The sequence below is a fragment of the Mirounga angustirostris genome, unplaced genomic scaffold (genome assembly GCF_029215605.1).
Source record: "Mirounga angustirostris isolate CCGP_5_RB_7025 unplaced genomic scaffold, mMirAng1.0.hap1 SCAF_15, whole genome shotgun sequence".
NCBI classification, from domain to species: Eukaryota; Metazoa; Chordata; class Mammalia; order Carnivora; family Phocidae; genus Mirounga; species Mirounga angustirostris.
The window spans coordinates 86,057,956-86,078,773 of NW_026991723.1; the positions used below are offsets into that span (position 1 = coordinate 86,057,956).

The 20,818-nt window shown below is 44.8% G+C and overlaps 1 protein-coding gene and 1 long non-coding RNA gene across 7 annotated transcripts in view; one reads left to right on the plus strand and one right to left on the minus strand.

Annotated features, from left to right (window-relative positions):
• Positions 1–7,149, minus strand: part of LOC123850018 (uncharacterized) — a 32,055-nt gene extending 24,906 nt beyond the window's left edge. The window contains exons 1-2 of one of the 3 annotated variants that reach the window (XR_006792214.3): positions 6,992–7,149; positions 3,282–3,430 (exon numbers count right to left, since the gene is read on the minus strand). This is a non-coding gene — a long non-coding RNA (uncharacterized LOC123850018). The remainder of the gene's footprint in view (positions 1–3,281; positions 3,431–6,991) is intronic. The other 2 variants (XR_010407817.1, XR_010407816.1) reach the window with 2 other exon arrangements.
• STXBP1 (syntaxin binding protein 1) overlaps positions 6,032–20,818 on the plus strand; it is a 72,109-nt gene continuing 57,322 nt past the window's right edge. For 3 of the 4 annotated variants that reach the window (XM_045883178.2, XM_045883180.2, XM_054509425.2), the window contains exon 1: positions 6,033–6,263. In XM_045883178.2, coding sequence (XP_045739134.1) covers positions 6,227–6,263 — 37 coding nt within the window. In that variant the 5' untranslated portion in view covers positions 6,033–6,226. Of the gene's footprint in view, positions 6,264–20,818 lie in introns of all 4 variants that reach the window. The other variant, XM_054509424.2, reaches the window with a different exon arrangement.

The window sequence follows — 20,818 nt, forward strand, 5'->3', positions numbered from 1 at the left end:
TTTTTAAAGATTTTATTTATTTATTTGGCAGAGAGAGAGACAGTGAGAGAGGGAACACAAGTAGGGGGAGTGGGAGAGGGAGAAGCAGGCTTCCCGCGGAGCAGGGAGCCCAATGCAGGGCTCGATCCCAGGATCCTGAGATCATGACCCGAGCCAAAAGCAGACACTTGACTAAGCCACCCAGGTGCCCCTAAAATAATTCTTAAGTAACCACCATTACTTACTAATAGTGTAGGTGCATTTTCTCAGACCTTGGAATCACATCAGACATTGTCTCATTTCCTGTTCCACATTGATTTGCATGAGTTATTTGCTTCTTGTCACATCAATTGATGAAAACCCAGCTTTATAAAGATGTAATGTCACAGAAAGGAATGTAGGAAATTCTGATGTTGAAACTGTGAACTACTTCCAGCTACTAGTTTTCAGTGTCCAACAGATGATATCATTGTTTCTCTCCAAAATTTAAAATATTTTGCTATGCTCCTGTTAATTTGCTGTGGTACCTCAGGGTGTCTCAGCACATAGTTTGGGAACCATGGGTCTATGCTTTTTTGTTTTGTTTTGTTTTTTAAGATTTTATTTATTTATTTGACAGAGAGATAGAGCCAAAGAGCACAAGTGGGGGGGATGGCAAAGGGTGAGGAAAAAGCAGGCTCCCCGCTGAGCAAGGAGCCCAATGCGGGGCTCGATCCCCGGCCCTCAAGATCATGACCTGAGCAGAAGGCAGACGCTTAACTGACTGAGCCACCCAGGGGCCACTATGCTCTTTTCTTGATTGGATTTGATCTCTCGCTTCTCAGCTTCTGGGCTCAGCTCAACTGCCACTTTCTTCCATGAATCTTTCTAACCAAACTGGCCAGAAGCAAAACACATCTAAACAAACTATTTCCCTAGTTGGAATGAAAATTCCTTCCTCTGGGATCTTATAACAATTTAATGTAAAGTGTAAAAGACACAAATTGTTCTCTGATACCCACAGTGTAAAAAACGTCGTATTTCTTTTTTAAAGATTTTATTTATTTATTTGACAGAGAGAGAGACAGTGAGAGAGGGAACACAAGCAGGTGGAGTGGGAGAGGGAGAAGCAGGCTTCCCGCGGAGCAGGGAGCCTGATGCGGGGCTCCATCCCAGGAGTCTGGGATCATGACCTGAGCGGAAGGCAGACGCTTAAGGGCTGAGCCACCCAGGCGCCCCTTTATTTTTCTGAATCAAATAAAAGCAGCTTTAAGAGGGCGCCTGGGTGGCTTGGTCGGTTGAACATTTGCCTTGGGCTTGGGTCTTGATCCCAGGGTCCTGGGATCGAGCCCCGCTTTGGGCTCCCTGCTCCACAGGGAGCCTGTTTCTCCCTCTCCCTCTGCCTGCTGCTCTCCCTGCTTGTGCTTGCTCTCCCTCTCTCTGTGTCAAATAAATAAAAATCTTTTAAAAACAAAACAAAAACAAAAAAACCCAGCTTTAAGCCCCCACTGGCTGAGGTCACCAAGACTTCTAGTATCTGGCATTTGGGGGTAGCTCTTTCCTTATTCTTGGGATTTTCACAATCCAGGCAAATCTGAACTGCCCACATCAGCTATCTGTGGAGGCTTCCACTACAGTGTTCACTAGTCCATTCGAAAGTGGCTGGCCCTAATCTCTGCCCCAGAGCCAGGCTGAACAAAGGGACTCTTTCCTGGCTCTCAGGGCTGAGTGGGAAAGGTTTTGGTGGTTGATGCCAGGTATTCACACTACCACTACACCTGTCCAGAGCCCTGCCCACAATGGGGCTCTATGTGAGTTGGGTAAAAGTCAGGGCCTCTCTGGGAGCCTGTTCAATGGGGGAATCCAACCTTTCCCTTTGGTCCCCCAGAGTTTTGCAAGCAGGTGCCTTGGGAGCTGGATGTGGCCCTCAGATGTGTTTTGTTTGGCCAGTGGTGGTGTTAATAAAAATTTTTTTTTAGTCCATAGCAATACTTAACCATTGGGAGATGTCACAATTCTTACCATCAAGATCCTTGACCGCTGCGTGGAAACTATTGATTAGAGCTGAGTAAGGACTGCCCCTCTGGGCAAGGCATGTAGTCTGCAGTTGGCCACATCTGTGGTTGTTACCTCCACATGGCCTCTACAGTCTTTTGAATTTGAGACCCTGGCTAGACTTTGCAAACAAAGCCCTTTTGATATTATATTCTGACCTCAAATACAAAAATCTGTTAACTCACTCTTGGGGGCAAAGATGTACCAAACTCAAGGACTCCAGGCCCAGCAGCTCTTTGTAGGTTTGGGGACTGTGGGTGGAGATGGAGATGGAGACAATTACTTTTTCATCCTCTGCCAAGAATCTACAGCGTCAATAAAGGCAGGACACAGTCTCCTTTTATTTTTAATGATATTAATAAGCTAACGTTCATTGGGTCCTTACTAGGTACCCAGTACTAGGTAAAGAATCTTATAAATATTATCTTGTTGAATTCTTTAGAAACTGCTTCTAAAAGAATGTAGCAGAATCTAAATGTCCAGTGGCCATGGGAAGGGGTGGAGGTGAACATGGAAAAATGCAGTTGATGATGCGGCTTTAAAGCAGAGGAGGTAGGAGCAAGCCCGAGACTGTGGGAGAAGGGCTCTCCAACAGGCCCTGGGTGTGCACGGGACCCAAACCAGTGGGTCCACAGTATCAGTAGGTTTGGTGGCAATAACTATAGGTCGTTGCTTCTGTCTCAACTTGGTCAGCTCCATTGCCAATTCAGGCTCATCTGTCCCTCTCTCCCCTCTCTTGGTCCCTCCACGCTGCTCACAGCCCGTATGCTCAGACCTCCAGTTTCTCCCTGCTCTGCTCTGCATCCATCCCCCGCGCCCCCCTCACCTGCCTGTCTCCTGGAAGTGCAGCGGCCAAGCCACAAACAGGCTCCCCGCCGTCACATGACCCGTGCGTAAATCACAGGACTCTTCCTACCCCCAGCGGCTACTCGGCACCAGGGCTCTGCAGAGGCTGCGGGCCGCGCATGCGCAGCTGCAAGCGCACCTGCCCAGCCGCGGACCAGCCCAACGCATCCTGCGGCCGCAGCCCCGCCCCGCGCTCTGGCCGGGCTGGGGCACCAAGCTGAGGGCTCGCCTGGGTACGAATTCCCAAGAGGTCCAGGTTCTGGTTGTTGATATGCCCCCAGCTAGCAGTCCACACAGCCAGACCTCTCTAAGGAGAGGGTCAGGGCTCTCAGTATCTCTCTGTGTGTCAAATAAATAATTAAAATAAAAAAAAAAATACAGAGCAAAGGGTAATAGGCATGATGACTGACGCAGGATTTTACCTTAAGGTGTAGGTCATCTGACTGTCTCCTCCATTGTCCTTGTTTCACAGATGTGGAAATCAAGGCTCAGAGATATCAGGAGGTCTCAAGCCAGTCTTGGATTCCCCAAGCAGGAAGATTCCAATCCGCCACTCCAGAGTCAGGGGTTCCTGAGTGAGTTCACAGTCTGTCACCCCACTTGCTTTTTCAGCCATCCTATTTAGAATAACACCCGTTCTGATTTTTGCCATCCCTAGTGAACATCTCAGGTACACATCCACAGGCAAATATTTCTTTTTTTGTCCTTTCCTCTGCAGAAAATAACAAGCTGCTATATTTTATTTGCCTGTGACCTCTGAGGAAGTCCTCATACAGATTCCAGGCTACCAAAATGTCCTGGAGCCTTGCAGTGAGGCCTACCTCTGGGGGCTTTCCTCTCTATCTGCCCCTCAGACTCTCCTCCAGCCACACTGACCCCCTCTCCATTCCTGGAAGAGCCAAACTCCTTTCTGGCACTTGTTCTTTGCATTTTCTGTATATCTGCCTGGGACACTCTCCCAGACCCCTCTTGCTACCTGCCCTGACTATACCTCACCAGGTCCACTGGGTCAAGTGCTCCGTCACTCACTCTCACAGCCCCTGTCCTGCTTTAGCATTTATTAGGACAGTAACTCAATGCTGTGTCTGACTCCTTGATTCCTGTCTGTCTTCTCAGCTAGAATACTGGCTCCTTGAGGCTTCTCCCTCTCCCTGAGGCTGGCTAAGACGGGAGCATGCAGCATTACAAGTGCATCCTAGGTTCCCTCACATTTACAAATTACCTCCTCCTTCCCCAAATGCACCCTGAGACTATCAATACCTTCCTTGGGTAAAAGGCAGAGTCCAGATGTGAAATGATAGACAAACACTTACTCTCCCTGTGAAGCCATGTGAAAGTTCTGTTAGGGTAGATTGGGGTGGGGGCAAGAAGATGGTCAAATCTTCCTGCCCTGGGGCTGGTAGCTGAACTAGGACATGTGGCCTCTTGTCCTGGCTCTGCCATTCTTCATTGTGTGCGACCTTTGGAAAGTCCTCCTGTGGGCCTCAGCTGCTTTAACTGCTCAGTGTAAAATAATGATTCAGAATTCAGATTCTGGAATTGGATCTTTCCTTTGTCACTAGCAAAGCTCTTATCCTCTCTGAATCTCAGTTTTTTCATCTGTAAATATTATTACATTTCTTAATGTTAAGAAAAGAGGACTTAGGGACACTTGGGTGGCTCAGTTGGTTAAGCATCTGCCTTCAGCTCAGGTCCTGATCCCAGGGTCCTGGGATAGAATCCCACACTGGGCTCCTTGCTCGGCAGGAAGCCTGCTTCTCCCTTGCTTGTGCTCTCTCTCTCTGACAAATAAATAAAATCTAAAAAAAAAAGAAAAGAAAAAAGAAAAGGAAAGAAAAGAGGACTTAGCTCACAGAGTTGTTCCAAATTTTAATGAGTATTTACTGATTTTATGACTTTAAGCTCTCCTGTCCTTTTTAGTTTTTAATTGGCTCAACTCATTTGCTTTTCTTTGAAGCCAGAGGTGAGTCCTGTGCCATATTTCAAAAGTAACATCCCTCATTAATAAAGAAAGTCCATCAGAGGTGCACCAGCTGGGTGGCTCAGTCAGCTAAGCGTCTGTCTTCAGCTCAGGTCATGATCCCAGAGTCCTGGGATCCTGCCTCCCTCTCCCTAATAAATAATAAAGATTTTATTTATTTATGTGACAGAGGGAGAGAAAGAGAGAGCACAAGCAGAGGGAGTGGCAGGCAAAGGGAGAGGGAGAAGCAGGCTCCTGGAGGAGCAGGGAGCCCAATGAGGGGCTCGATCTCAGGACCCCGGGATCATGACCCGAGCCCAAGGCAGTCGCTAAACCGAGCCACCCAGGCGCCCCAATAAATAAAATCTTTAAAAAAAAAAAGTCCATCAAAAACTGACTTGGGACCACTTTGGTAATGTGGACTCCTGTAAGGAGATGCTGAGACCTGAGTTGTCCTACAGCATATTCCTATCAGACTTGGGACTTCGAAATTTCTAGCCTTTTGAGTGGCCAAAGACTCAGATCCGAGTCTGCCTTGTACATGGCTGTAGCTCCAATGCCCAGAATAGTAGCTTGCATGGAGTAGTGGGAGACCACTCAATATTTGCTAATGAATGTTACACAGCCTGAGAGCAACTCTAGTGCTCAATTCTCTGAGCCTCGGTTTGGTTTTTTTTTTTTATCGGAAAATGGAGATTAAAAACAATTCTTAATTACTGTGAGGATTTAATGAGATGATGCAGTAAAGCGCTTAGCGTGGAGCCTGACACAAGAGCTCAGTGAATGGCGGGTATGAGGATATAGGTACCCAGAGAGAGAGAGATGATGTCGATAAACCTCCAGTTATGTTGTGGTTAGGAGTCCCTGAGTTCCTTATGTGGGCAGGCGAAAAATGGAGGGTTCCCAGGAAGAGGAAAGACAGGACATAACGTGGATTCAGGAAGAGGGAGCTTGTCAGTAGCCTGTGGCCAGGTGCGGAGGCGGCGGAGGGGACTTTAGGACCCTGCGCCCCAGGAGCGCGCGATTGGCAGCAGGGTGCGCGCTGCGCGTGAGGTGAGGGGGAGGGCGCGGCTTTCGCGCCAGCCAGGGACCGCCTCGCGTCCAGCCGCATCTCGGCGGGCGGGGCCGAGCTCCCGGGCCGCAGTGCGATTGGCGGAGGTGCGCGGGTGACGCTGACGGCTGGCACAAGGCCCCGCCCCCGGCCAGCCCCGCCCGCGCGCGCGCCGGCAGGTCGGCAGCCTCGCTCTGGCTCGCGCCGCGCCTCCGCGGCGAGTCCGCGCGTCAGTTGAGCCCGAGCGCGGTAGCGGAGCGGAGGGCTGTGCCCGGCAGAGCGCGCTGACCCGGGGAGGTAGCCGTGTCCGCGGGCGTCGCCTGAGGAGACTCGGAGCCCGAGACTCGCGCAGCACGATGGCCCCCATTGGCCTCAAAGCCGTGGTCGGAGAGAGTAAGTGGAGTGGGGGATCCTCCCGCGGGCGAGGGCTGCGGCTGCCCGGCGGGAGCGCGGCGCCGTACCTGCCCGCGGCGCCCCGGCCTCCGCGCGGGCTACTCGCGCCGCCCGGCCGGGGGGCTCGGGGCTGGGAGGGCCCCGTTATTCCGGCGCCGCCCTCCTCGCAGGGAAGTCCCTCCCGGCCTCCTGGGGCCGGCGCCCGCTTCCCTCTTCCCCCGCTCTCGCCTTCCCGCATTCCTCTCCCTGCATCCCACCCCTCCCCTCTTCACCCCATCCTCCTTCACCCATCCCTCCCCTGCATCCCCCTCCCGCTCTTCCCTTTTTACCACCCCATCGCTCCCTCCTCACCCCCATTTCTCTCCCTCACCCCATCCCCCCTTCACGCCATTCCTTCTTCCTCCCCCTTCACGAGCCCCCAGCACCCCATCCCTCCCCTTCACCTCGCCTTTATCCCCTGCAGCCTATCACCCACCCCTTCTGCACCCATCACCCTCCCCTGCACCTCCATTCTTCTTCACTCCTAATCACCTTCCCCCCCTTCCCCTCTCCCCTTCCTTGCCTTCTTTATTCCCCGAGCTCCCTGATTCCGTTCCGTTTTCTGCCTCCAGTCCCTCCCTCTTTCCCACTCTGCTTGGTGAATCGTGACGAGCGAGATCGCGGCCTGCGCCGCCCCCCCCCCCCCCCCCGGGGAGCCCGAGCCGCGGTCCCCGGCTGCGGAGACCCACCTGGGAGCCGCTCGGCGCGCACCGGCCGCGCCGCGCCGCTCGCCCTGCCCGGGCCGCTGCTGGCCGCTGGGGAGGAGCAGCCTGTTTTTCCAAAGGCTTGGCTCTGCTAAGCTGAGGCCGCCTCTCTCCTCCTCCCGTTCCGGGGTCGTGGCTGCAAGGGCGGGGTCTTATCTGGGTCCCGAACCCTCTTAAATCACTCGGGAGGAGGCGGAAAGCTTTAGCGTGCGGCGGCGGGAGCGGCCCTGCCCTGCCCAGCACCGCAGTCTGCAGTCTCCCTGTTGGCAGGACTCAGCCCTGGCTTGGCTGGACGTTTCGGGCAGTCGAAGCCACTGTTGCAGGGAGGAAATGGTCGTTGATGGGTTTGGATGAAAGGCTCAGCGTAAATGGATTTTTAAAAATGGGTGGTGGTGAGTGTCGGCTGCAGCGGAGTGAGGGCTGTTGGTGATAATATTTGGAAACGGTGTCCTCGGTGCTAAGTAAGATTGGTAATAGGTGTAGACACATAGTGCCTCTTCAATATTTTGGCGATTTCTTTAATAAAAAACGTGTGAGGATTTCTGTGGCTTTTGCTACCTCTTTCGGATTTAGGAAAAAATGAAAACTGGGTTTTTCTTTGCAGGAGAGGATAAGAAAGGAAATGGAATAAAAGTGGTGGAAATGACTGTTTCCTTTCCAGTGATTCTGTTATTATAGCGCTCTCTCATCAAATGTTTTTTAACTGTGTAGCGTTCCTTTTGAGCATCACAACTGTTTTTCTTCCCCAGTTTTTCTGTTAATATATAGGAAAGATTCCCACTTGTACAACATTTCCTGACCTATTGCACCAGAAGAGAATTGTCATAAAAACTGAAGCCCAAATGAGCAAGTTTTTAAAAGTGCCCACAATAACACCTGCCCTCCTCATGCAGTAAAGTTTCTGAATCATCTACCTTCTATTTTCTTAGGAGAATCAAGGCGTTTAGGGCTGGAAGGACCCATGAGGGATCCTCTAATGTCATTTTACCTGTGGGAAAGAAATGGAGGCTCGTAACAGTTAAATGACTTGCCAAAATCAGTGTTAATTAATTTTTTAAAACCTGATATCCATTTCCTTGCAATATTAGTAAAAAAAAAAAACACTTTCTTCATTATTCTATATACACCATTTCCTTCAGTAGTCTTTTTAAAGCGTTTTGAAATATGGAATGTTGTGTTACATGTTACATTCTTTCAGATGGTATATTTGAATATTGTATCTTTAAAATAAAAGCCTTAAGTGTTATAGAAATAAGTTTTTGCATCCTTTTGCCAGGACCCTTGTTGATGTGGTAGCTCCTTAATACCCCACTCCCCTGCCTTTTTAGAAGCCATCATAAAGGTTAAAAAAAAAAATCAGTAATGCAATATGGCCAAAATTTCTTTTCTGAAATAAAGCAAGACCACTGTTTATGGAAAGCAAATCAGTTTTACATAAAATTGGTGAGTGCGTGAACAGCATCTGTTCTGATAACATTTGAGTTATGTATAAATTTTGGGAAAAAATATTATTGCAAGTCTTTGTCCATGACACAGGTTAATTCTGGCTCCTAATTTTGGACAGGGTTTCTAGTTTTTCCTTTTTTTCTCTACAAATAAAAGTAAAATAAAGAATTTTTTAACCAACACACACCAGTTTAAATGTCCCCTATGCCGCCTGGTCTTCCCAATCTAAATTAACACCTGATAGTCACTGTTGATTGTGTTTCCTCATTTTATTTTCTTTGTAGCATTTCAAATTAACTGAAATGATCTTGTTCAGGCTTGTTTTGTTATTGTGGTTGTTTTTTGTTTGTTTGTTTGTTTGTTTTGGTATTTCTTTGATTGTTTCAGCCACTTGAATGAGAACAGGGTCTTTATGTGGCATGTTAACCACTGTACTCCATGCTAAGAACAGTGGCTGACTCCCTCAGCCATCAATAAATACTTATTGAATGTCAATGAATGAAGCATACAATGGAGAGCAAGATAAATGTAGTTTTCAGCTACTTGTCACATCTTTCTGATTTGCGTTTTGGAGTGGCAGTAGGTGCAGACACAACAGAAGTAGAGGAGGTAGGTCAGCTTTAAGCTGTTCATTCAGCAGTATTTGTTCACAGTCTGCTAGGAACTATGGGAGACTAAAATATGGGACACTCATACTGTTGTGATAGACATAGACAATCCTGAGGAGCTTTCTCTGTTACTCCCAAGTTTTCCCTGCCACCCCCTCTTCCACTTCCCCGACACAGGGGAAGTCTTTGTTGTTAGTCTTGCCCAGCTAGACCAGAAGTTCCTTCAGGGGAGAATAGAACCTTGCCTTACTCTTTTGTCTATCTTTAGTGTTTGAATTAGTGCTTGGGACTCAGTAGATATTGAATGAATGACTTAATCTTTATGTACAGCAATTCAGAGAATGGACTCTTGGAATTAGACTATCTGGGATAAAATTCTGGCTCACCACCTATTAGCCATGTGACTTTGGCAAATAAGGGAACCTTTTTGCACCTCAATTTCCTAAACTGTAAAATGAGTAATAGCACCTACCTTGTGGGGTTCTGTGCGTGTTGGAGATAGTGCAGCACTTAGTATAGTTCTTAGCACACAGTAAATTCAGTAAATATTACCATCATGAAAAGATCCACAAAAAGGGTCAGTGCGTGTTAGAGGATTTTGAGCACAAGATAGACTAGCTCTGCCCTCTGGGGCCAGAGTTTTGGGGGAGAAAGGAGTCTCAGATAAATTTCTTCTTGAAAGGGGCACCTGTTGGTGGCTCAGTTGGTTAAGTGTCTGCCTTTGGCTCAGGTCCTGGGATCGAGTCCTGCATCAGGCTCCCTGCTCAGTGGGGAGCCTGCTTCTCCCTCTCCCTCGGCTCCTCCTCCCTGCTTGTGCTCTCTCTCAAATAAACAAAATCTTTAAAAAAATTTTCTTGACAGATGTGCAAATGAACTGGGAAATGGGAGAGTTGGCCTGAAGAACCTATGGACAAATTGCAATCTGACCCAACTTCTATTTCCAGTTCTACTCTTTATCTTTACCCTTTCTTCTTTATTTTCTTTCTATAAGATGTATTTGTTTTCTGCTCTCTACAAAGAGATTATAAGGGAAAGGTGGATTTCATTTTCTGTGACATTTTATATCTATTTTATGTTAATAGATGACGTTTCGGTATGTAAATCCATGTTGTAATCCAGAGTTTATTTCTGTTCCCTGAAGTTTTCTCAGTGTGTTACAATGATGCAAGGAGTTCAAAATGTACTATTTGTCTTTTTGTTGTTTCCTAGCTGCTAGCAATTTCTCCTCATGTTTGTTTGCAAGAATCACATTCCTCTGGAAAAGAATGCAGTTTCGATTTGCACATTAAGCACATACCTTTTTCAGATGGGTCCATGATTCATAGGATGTGTCAGAAATTGAGAGGACACCTAGATAGAAGCAGTCTTCATTCATTCGTACACTTCTCTTTTTTCCGTAGAAACTTTGGTTAGCATACATATAACAAGTATTTTTTGAAATATATTACATACATATTGTATTTTTTCCAATTTTAAAATCTAGGTATAATTTGCATACAGTAAAATTCACCCTTTTTAGTGAACAGCTCTTCACATTTCAGCCATTACATACAGTTATGTAACCACCGGAATACCCAAAATTCAGAACAATGTCATTACCCCCTCAAATTCCCTTGTGCTGCCCTTTCTAGTCAACCTCTCCTTCCACCCCCAGACCGGGGCAAACACTGAGCTGTTTTCTGTCCCTATAGTTTTGCCTCTTCCAGAATGTCACATCAATGGAATTATACAGTATGTACCTTTTTGAATATGACCTCTTTAACCTTAGTATGATGTGCTTGAGAGTCATCATGTTGCATGTGTCTATAGTTTGTTCCTTTTTTGTTGACTGCTGTTCTTTTGTGTGGATGCACTGCTTGGGTTATCACTTTGCCAGCACTTTGCCACTTCTAGTTAGTTATTTGCATTTGGACAATTGCATTCACACACAGGTTTCTGTGTGAACAGATCACTTGGATATGTAAATATCTAGGAGTGGAATTAATGGGTCATATGATAAGTGTATGTTTAACTTTATAAGAAACTGTCAAATTGTTTTCCAAAGCCATTTTACATTCATACCAGCATCCTTGTTAGTACATGGTATTATATGTTTTAAAAATTTTAGCCATTCCGGGGAGCCTGGGTGGCTCAAGTTGGTTAAGCATCCGACTCTTGATCTCAGCTCAGGTCTTGATCTCAGGTGGTGAGTTCAAGCCCAGCGTTGGCCTCCATGCTGGGCGTGGAGCCTACTCTAAATAAATAAATAAAGCCATTCTGATAGGTATTGGTATGATGGTTTTATTTATTTTTTTTTTAAGATTTATTTATTTATTTATTTGAGCGAGAGAGGGAGAGAAGCGAGCTCCCTGCTGAGCAGGAAGCCCGATTCAAGGGCTCCATCCCAGGAGTCTGGGATCATGACCTGATTCGAAGGCAGATGCTTAACCCACTGAGCTACCCAAGTTCCTCTGTATGATGGTTTTAATTTGCCTTTTGCTAATGACTGATGATGAAGAGAAGCATTTTTCCATGTATTTAGTGTCATCTGTATATCTTTGGTGAAATGTCCAAATGTTTTGCATATTTTTTATTGGGTTATTTTCTTATGACTGAGTTTTAAGAGATCTTTATAATTCCGGGTGCAAGTCCTTTATCAGTTATATGATTTACGGATCTTTTCTCACAGTTTTGTCTTGTCTTTTCATTCTGTGAACAGTATTTTTCAGAGAAGAAGTTCTAATTTATCAATTTCTTTTATGGATTGTGTTTTTGGTATCCCATCCAAGAAATCCTTGCCCAGCCCAAATTCACAAAGCTTTTGTGTTTTATAAATTTTCTGTGTTTTCTTCTAGAAGTTTTATAGTTTTAGGCCTTATATTTAATCTTTGATCCATTTTTTTTAAACTTTTTAAAAAATTTTATTTATTTATTTGACAGAGAGAGACACAGCGAGAGAGGGAACACAAGCAGGGGGAGCGGGAGAGGGAGAAGCAGGCTTCCCGCCAAGCAGGGAGCCCGATGTGGGACTTGATCCCAGGACCCTGGGATCATGACCTGAGCCGAAGGCAGACGCTTAATGACTGAGCCACCCAGGCGCCCCTAATCTTTGATCCATTTTGAGTTAATTTTTTTGTGTGGTGTGATTTAGGAGGTTCATTTGTGTGTGTATGAATTTTTTTTGTATGTGAGTGTCCAGTTCTAGCCCCATTTGTTGAAAAGACTATCCATTTTCCCATTAAATTGTCTTTATTCTTTGTTGAAAATCAGTTGGCCATATATGGGTGGGTCCATTTCTGGACTCACTGTTCTGTTTCATTGATCTATATGTATGCTTTCACCAACATCCACTCTGTGCCAATTACTGTAGCTTTAAAGTAAGACTGGAAACCAGGTATTGTGAGTTCTCCAGCTTTGTTTTTCTTTTTCATAATTGTTTTGGTTCATTTGCTTTTCCATATAAATTATAGAATCAGCATATCTGGGATGCCTGGGTGGCTCAGTCAGTTAAGCATCTGCCTTCAGCTCAGGTCATGATCCCGGAGTCCTGGGATTGAGTCCCGCATATGGTGGGCTCCTTGCTCAGCGGGGAGCCTGCTTCTCCCTCAGCCTGCCGCTCCCCCTGCTTGTGCTCTCTCTCTCTCTGACAAGTAAATAAATAAAATCTTTAAAAGAAAAAAAGAATCAGCATATCTATTTCTATTTAAAAAATCTTTCTGGGGTTTTGATTGGAATTGTGTTGAATCTATAGATCAGTTTGGGAAGAATTGACATTTTAACAAATTTACTTTTAATATTTTAGTTTCTTAGGTATACTGCAATGTAAAAATCATAATTCTTCAGCTTCACAAATAAGGGAGCAGCCCTATGAAGAGAATTGCATATAGTTTAGCAAAGTTGTGGAATACAAAGTCAGTTTACAAAAATCTATATAGAAATTGAAATTTAAAATAGTACCATTTACAGTAGAATGAAAAAAAATGAGATATTTAGTATAAATCTAATGGAATATGTTCTAGATCTATATGCTGAAAGCTATAAAACACTGATGAAAGAAATCAAAGAAGGCTTAAATAAATGAAGTGGTATACCATATTCATGGAATGAAGAATTTATGTTATATTTATTTTTATCTTATTTTTATTTTTTTAAATATGTCTTTTCTCTCTTGGGTGGGTACCTAGGAATAGAATTGCTGGGTCTTATAGTAACTATATTTAACTCTTTGAGGAAAGAGTTATCATTTCCTTTCCCAAAGTGGCTGCACATTCCCGCCAGCAGTGTATAAAGATTCCAATTTCTTTTTTTTTTTTTAAAGATTTTATTTATTTATTTGACAGAGACACAGCGAGAGAGGGAACGCAAGCAGGGGGAGAGGGAGAGGGAGAAGTAGGCTTCCCGCCGAGCGGGGAGTCCGATGTGGGGCTCGATTCCAGGACCCTGGGATCATGACCTGAGCCGAAGGCAGACACTTAATGACTGAGCCACCCAGGCGCCCCAAGATTCCAATTTCATAACGTTCTTGCCAACACTTGTTATTATCTGTCTTTTTGTTATAGCCATCCTTGTGGGTATGGAGTGGTATTCCATTGTGGTTTTAATTTGCATTTCCCTGATGGCTAGTGATAAGCATTTTATTCATGTGTTTATTGGCCATTTGTATATGTTCTTTGAAAAGATGTCTACACAGATCCTTTGCCCATTTTTATTTATGTATTTATTTATTATTTTTATTTTTTAGAAGGGGGGAGGGACAGAGGGAGAGAGAATCCTAAGCAGGCTTCACACCCAGTGTGGAACCCCATGCAGGGCTCCATCTCACAATCCTGAGATCATGGTCTGAACCAAAATCAAGAGTCAGACACTTAACTGGCTGAGCCACCCAGGTGTCCCTCCTTTGCCCATTTTTTTTTTAAGATTTTATTTATTTGACAGAGAGAGAGTGAGTGAGAGAAGGAGCAGGGGGAGGAGCAGAGGGAGAGGGAGGAGCAGACTCCCTGCTGAGCAGGGAGCCCAATGTGGGGCTCAATCCCAGGACCCTGGGACCATGACCTGAGCCAAAGGCAGATGCCCAATGGACTGAGCCACCCAGGAGCCCTTCTTTGCCCATTTTTAAATTAGATTGTTAAAATTACATTTCTAATCTACATATTATTTTCATTTGAAGTTATTATTTTTACTCTGTCTTTTAAATGTAAAAGTGGAAAGCTTCAATAAACGGTATGTACTTAAATCTAACCAGTTATCTATTTCATTAATCTTCTACCTTTTATCTTTTTTCTGTATACTTTTGATTCAAAACAACTTTTTCTTTTTTCTTTTTTTAAAGATTTTATTTATTTATTTGACAGAGAAAGACACAGTGAGAGAGGGAACACAAGCAGGGGGAGTGGGAGAGGCAGAAGCAGGCTTCCCGTGGAGCAGGGAGCCTGATGCGGGGCTCAATCCCAGGACCCTGCGACCATGACCTATGCTGAAGGCAGATGCTTAATCACTGAGCCACCCAGGCGCCCCAAAACAACTTTTTCTTGGGGCACCTGTGTGGCTCAGTCCATTAAGCGTCTGACTTCAGCTCAGGTCATGATCTCAGGGTACTGGGATTGGCCCTGTATTGGGCTCCCCACTCAGCAGGGAGTCTGTTTCTCCTCTCTCTCTGCCCCTTCCCCCCACTTGTGTGCAAGCGCTATCATGCTCTCTCTCTCAAATAAATAAAGTCTTTAAAAACACAAAAACCCCAACTTTTTCTTGTAGTGGTTGTGATTCGGTCCTTATAGACAATTCATTTAAAATTTAAAAGTTATTGTTGCTGAGTGGTCCCATTTTGTCTTTATTTCCAGTTTATTAATTATATTTTTAAAATTCCTTATTAAAGGGCGCCTTGGTGGCTCAGTTACTTGAGCATCTGACTCTTGATTTCAGCTCTGGTCATAATCTCAGGGATCTGGGATTGGAACCCTGAGTGGGCCTCCCAGCTCAGCACGGAGTCTACTTCAGATTCTTTCCCTCTCCCTCCTTCTCTGCCCCTCCCATCACCTGTGTGCACGGGTGCACTCTCTCTCTCTTTCAAATAAATAAATAAATATATAAATAAAATCTTAAAAAAAAACCCAACCTCCTGGTGCGCCTGGGTGGCACAGTCAGTTAAGTGTCCAACTCTTGGTTTCAGCTCAAGATCTCAGGGTTGTGGGATCCAGCCCGGCATTGGGCTCCACCCTTAGCATGGAATCTGCTTAAGATTTTTCTCCCTCTGCCCCTCCCCGTTTTCTAAAATAAATACATAAATAAATAAATAAATTTTTTGAAACCTCCTTATTTATCTATATTATATTATGTTATATTTTATTTTTAGTAGGCTCCATGCCCAACATGGGTCTCGAACTCATGACTCCAAGAGTCACATGCTCTTAGCCAGCCAGGTGCCCCTAAACTCCTTCCTTTTTTAAGGGATTCTAACATTGTTGTCTTACAGATACTACAAAAAATAGTTACAATTGTGATAAGAATTACAAAGAAATGGTACAGGACACTATGAACACATTTAACAGGGAGGCCTGGCATAAATCAGGGAAGGTTAGAGAAAGCTTCCCTGAGGAAATGATATTTGAACTACTTCCGTTTAATTCCAGCTTACTAAGAGTTCGTTTTTTAAATAGTATTAACTACTTTTTCAGTTTCTTTTGAAATGATCGTATGCTTTTTCTTATTTAACCTATTAATGTAATCGAATTAATTATAATATTGGATATCATTGTATTTCTGAAACAAAGTTTACTTTGTTGTCATGTATAATCCTTTTTCTGTATTGTTAAATTCTACTTATTATTTTTGCATATATATTTATTAATATTGGAGCCCTCTGGCTATTCTTGGATCATTTCAATTATATTCCCATGTTGGGAATGATGTTGTTAAATAAATACATAAAATCTTTAAAATCTTTAAAAAAAAAAGTCGATCCCACTCTCCTGAGATGAAACCAAGATTCAGACACTTAATGACTATGCCACCCAGGCGCCCCTTAATTGTCTTTTTTATTTTTATTATTATTTTTTAATTTATTTTTTTAAAGACTTTATTTATTTGAGAGAGAGAGAGAGAGAGAGCATGAGCAGGGTAGGGGCAGAGGGAGAGGGAGAAGCAGACTCCCTGCTGAGCAGGGGCCCAGTGTGGGGCTCAATCCCTGGACCCTGGGATCATAACCTGAGCTGAAGGCAGGCACTTAACTGACTGAGCCACCCAAGTGCCCCCCTTGTCTTTTTTAAAAAAACAGTTTTTTCCTTCTATGTTGTGTGCATATGTGTTCTTATTCTAATGTCTTGAATCTAATGATTGGTTAATTTTTTTCCTCACAAAGTATCAGAGGATATGAATTTTCATCTGAGTACAGCTTTGGCTTGCCATTTTTTAATTTGTTTGTTTGTTTATTTTAGAGCACACAAGAGGTAGGGAGGGCAGAGGGGGAGAGAGAGAATCTTAAGCAAGCTCCACGCCCAGCACAGAGCCTAACACGGGGCTCCTCGATCTCACCACCCTGAGATCATGACCTGAGTTGAAATCAAGAGTCAGAGACTTGGGTGCCTGGGTGGCTCAGTTGGTTAAGCGACTGCCTTTGGCTCGGGTTCTGATTCTGGAGTCCCAGGATTGAGTCCCGTGTCGGACTCCCTGCTCAGCAGGGAGTCTGCTTCTCCCTCTGACTCTCCCCCCTCTCATGCTCTCTCTCAAATAAATAAATAAAATCTTTAAAAAAAAAGAGTCAGAGGCTTAACTGACTGAGCCATACAAGCGTGTTCCCCGCCTCTTTTTTAGCAGCTTAAATTGGGGCAAAATTCCCTAAGAGGTGGTTTGGGACTCAGGTAACATGTGTTACCCATCAGATGTAAGAGCATGTATCTGCCACAGGATCTATAAAGGGCTTATTGAATGTGCACTGAAAGATATTTTCTCTGGCTTTTTTGGCATGTAGCACCTCTTAGACAAAACAGGTGTTTGGCAGCTAATGAAGTATCTTTTCTTTAGTGGAGCAGTCAGGTCAAATTTTATAGTCATCACTAGCAATTCAACAGCCATAAAATTTGAACCCTAGTCCCATGGCTCACCTATATGAGAAATGCTTGGAGAATCCCTAGCTTGATCTTTTTGATTACTTCAACAAGTTAGTTGCTACTGTGCAGGGCTGTTCCTAGCACTAAAGTTAGGGTGAGGTGTCTAAGACTTCATCTGAATTTCAACATGTAAGAGTTTTACTTACCTTTTTCCCCTCTATGCATTTTTTGGAGTGTGTGTGTGTGTGTGTGTATTTTTTTTTAATGAGAAGCAGTATTGGGTAAGTGGAAAAAATTCTGGGCCAGAAGTCAGAATATCCAGCTGACAGTCCCAGTTCTCACACTTAGTGGCTAGGTGACCTGGACACCTCTTTTTATTAAACTTCTTTTTTAATTAGAAATGCTGATCTCAGCATCACACAATTTTTTCAAGGCTCACATTAAATATACAAAAAATTGCTTGGAAGACAATAAAGAGTCACTATAAGGAGCTTTATTACTTTACAGATACAATTCCAGAGATTAGTTTATTGCTCAAGGTTAGTGAATAAGTTATTAGAAGAGTCAAGGAAATGAATCACTATCTTTTGATAGACACAGGATCTAATAATCACTAGACAACAGCTAGCTGTTGTCCATTCTGATGCCCTTTGGGAGAGTTTGCATTGCTTAAAACAAAGCAATTTGCTTCTGATATACACTGATCTGATCTTAATATGTGTCTCTGGGGCTCTGAAGCAGGAGTAACTACTGATGGCTCAAATTGCAAGCTCTCGGAGGGCAGATTTCCAGTTTCCCTTTTTTTTTTTTTTTCTGTTTCTCATATGCCACTGATATTTCACTTTATTTATTCATTTTTAAGTAAACTCTACATCCATTGTGGAGCTCGAACTCACAACCCCAAGATCAAGAGTCTCATGCTCTACCAACTGAGCCAGCCGGTGCCCCATGATGTTTCACTTTAAATCTCTACTAATTATTTGGCCTAAAAGCTGACCTTGTAGGAAGTGATCGAGATATTAAGTATTTATCACACTAGGAAAACCCATTTCAATCTTGGAAAGAGCAACAACAACAAAATTAGAGAGAGATGGAGGAAAGTAGAGAAAAACAAACAAATTTTTAAAAAATTCCTGGAGCCTAGCTGTGAAGATAACAGATTTGAATCAGACTTTCCAACAGTCACTCCTTGTTTGGAGGATTTCTGAGATGTCAGAGAAACCCCAACCATATATCACAGCTTGTTTCCATTTCAGCATGCTTCAGAGGGTTCTGGGACCAAGTGTTTCCATTCATTCAACCAGTATTTATGCAGTCTCCTCTGTGCCAGAAGCTGTGCTAAGGGCAGCAGATATAATGGTGTATAAGTAGATCTGGTCCTAGTGGGATTCAGACAGGCCATGGTAGCACATTGGGGTAAGTGCCCTGAGAGGGACACGATGGTGTGATGATATTGGAGCATGTGGGGGAGCCTCCAACAAGGCTGGGGAATGAGGGAGGCTGAGGGAGACCTGGAGGATGAGAGGAGTTAGCCAGAAGGATGGTGTTGGTGGGGTCTGGGGGAGAGTCAGTCAAGTAGATGAATGTCCCAGCTTGGCAAGAGAATGAGAAAGAAAAGTTCAATGTGGCTTGAGCTATGGGGTGAGGGGGTGTGCAGAGAGAAGTTGGAGAGGTGCTTGGGGCTTTCTTACCCTTGTGAAGGACTTTTATCTTTATTCCAGGAACAGTAGAATACCACTGACGGTTTTAAGTCAGGAGGAGACATGGTTAGAATTTAGTTTAGGGGGTGCCTGGCTGGCTCAGTCAGTAGAGCATCTGACTCTTCTTCTCAGGGTCATGAGTTCAGGCCCCACATTGGGCATGGAGCTACTTAAAAATTTAAAAAAATTTTTTTTTAATTTAGAAAGATCTTTGGTTGCTGCATGGAGGCTGGTGGGAGGGAGGGAGACTGAGCGCAGAGGATCCCATTAGGAAGCTCCTGTGGTGACCCAGGCAGAAGCTCTGCCAGGGATGGAGAAGTAGCAGTGGCTGGAGAGAAGGTTGACATGAAGGAGTCATTGGAGGTAGAAGGGTCGGGTCATCATGAATGCTTGGATGTGCAGGATGAGTAAGAGGAGTTGGGAAAGATTCCATTTTCTGGCTTGGGCAGCCAGTTGTAAGGTTGTGCCATTCACTGAGATATGAAAGGAGAAGAAACAGGTTTGCAGATGTGCCCAGAAGGTCTGGGCTGGAGATTTGGATTGGGGCGTCATCAGGTCACTGAACCTGTGGGATCAGATCAGATCACAGAGGAGAGGGTGTAGGCCAGAAGAGGGCCTGGGTTTCCCCCCAAGGGACACCAGCATTTCGGATGGACATAGGAAGAGTAGCCAGCTGCCTTGAGAGTCAGAGTCAAGAAGGTGAATCTAGCAGAGCAGTGTCTTATGATTTTGTGACTCACCGGACCCATCGTCAAACTGTCTGAAAGCAAGCTTGAGCTGGCAACCCAGACTCCTCGTTTAAGAGTGAGTCTTTGCTCTCCAAGCTGGGAGGCTTGGCACTTGGGTACTTTTCCAGAGTTTTTCTCTCTTTTTTTAAATTTTATTTATTTATTTGATGGAGAGAGAGACACAGCAAGAGAGGGAATACAAGCAGGGGGAGTGGGCGAGGGAGAAGCAGGCTTCCCGCCGAGCAGGGAGCCCGATGTGGGGCTCAATCCCAGGACCCTGGGATCATGACCTGAGCCGAAGGCAGATGCTTAACGACTGAGCCACCCAGGCGCCCCTCTCTGTGTGTCTTAAAGTCTGTATGAACTTCATTGTTCAGGATTGTTGGAGGAAATGAGGATATAGTTGTAAAGCTCTGAGGATTTGGGATTTATACTATGTCAAGGTGGCATCAAAGTATAGAATCTTGGCTCTGGGAACAATCTTAGAAGTGTCTAGTCCAGACTCCCACCCAGAGCAGGAAGTCAGATTGTACTAGTCTGTTGGATGAAACACGGTGGCAGGTTTTTTCCCTTCTCTGTGGCTATTGGGGACAAAGTATTATTTTCATGTCTGTGCCACTGTAGATTTTCACAGTGACAGGTATAAGTTACTAGCAGTGTTACAGTAGTGAGGGAGGAAAGGCCACTTCTACTGTGCTTAGATGTAGCTCAGGACTTTCCAGTTGATTCTAATCCAGTCACAGATGATCCTCATGAACTTCCTTTAATGGCAGTAGGAACAAAGCTGCTTCTGTTTGGCAGCTGAGGGGGGGAAGGAAGACCTTTTAGGCTTAGATGGTTTTCAGAGCCCCCGTACTGAGAGTGACACAGCGAAGCAGAGCTTGGCCCCTGCTCTCATAGTGCCTTTTTCACCCATCTTCTTGAGTCCTAGGTGTAGCCCTAGGAGAGGAAGGAAAGAGGCCTCTCGCTGGTGTCCAGACACATCAATATTGCTGGGACTAGTTGCTAGGGATTTGAGGAAAATAAAACATTGCAGCTGAGCAAGAGTCGCCCTCTGCTCTGTTCATTTCACATTCTAGGCTTTCCACAATGGACTGCTGTGAGGCTGACCCGTTAAAAATTACTCAGTCTGCAGACCTAATCATGTTTTGGGTAAAAGTCCTTCAGGATTTTAAGATGAGGCGATCATGTGGCTGCTGAGAGTTTCCAGTTTTCCCTCAGATAATCCTAGGGTGAGTTACTTTGAACTTTACTGTTTTGGTTATGTGGTGGGGTGTCTCTCCCTCTGTGTCATCTCACCCTTCCTACT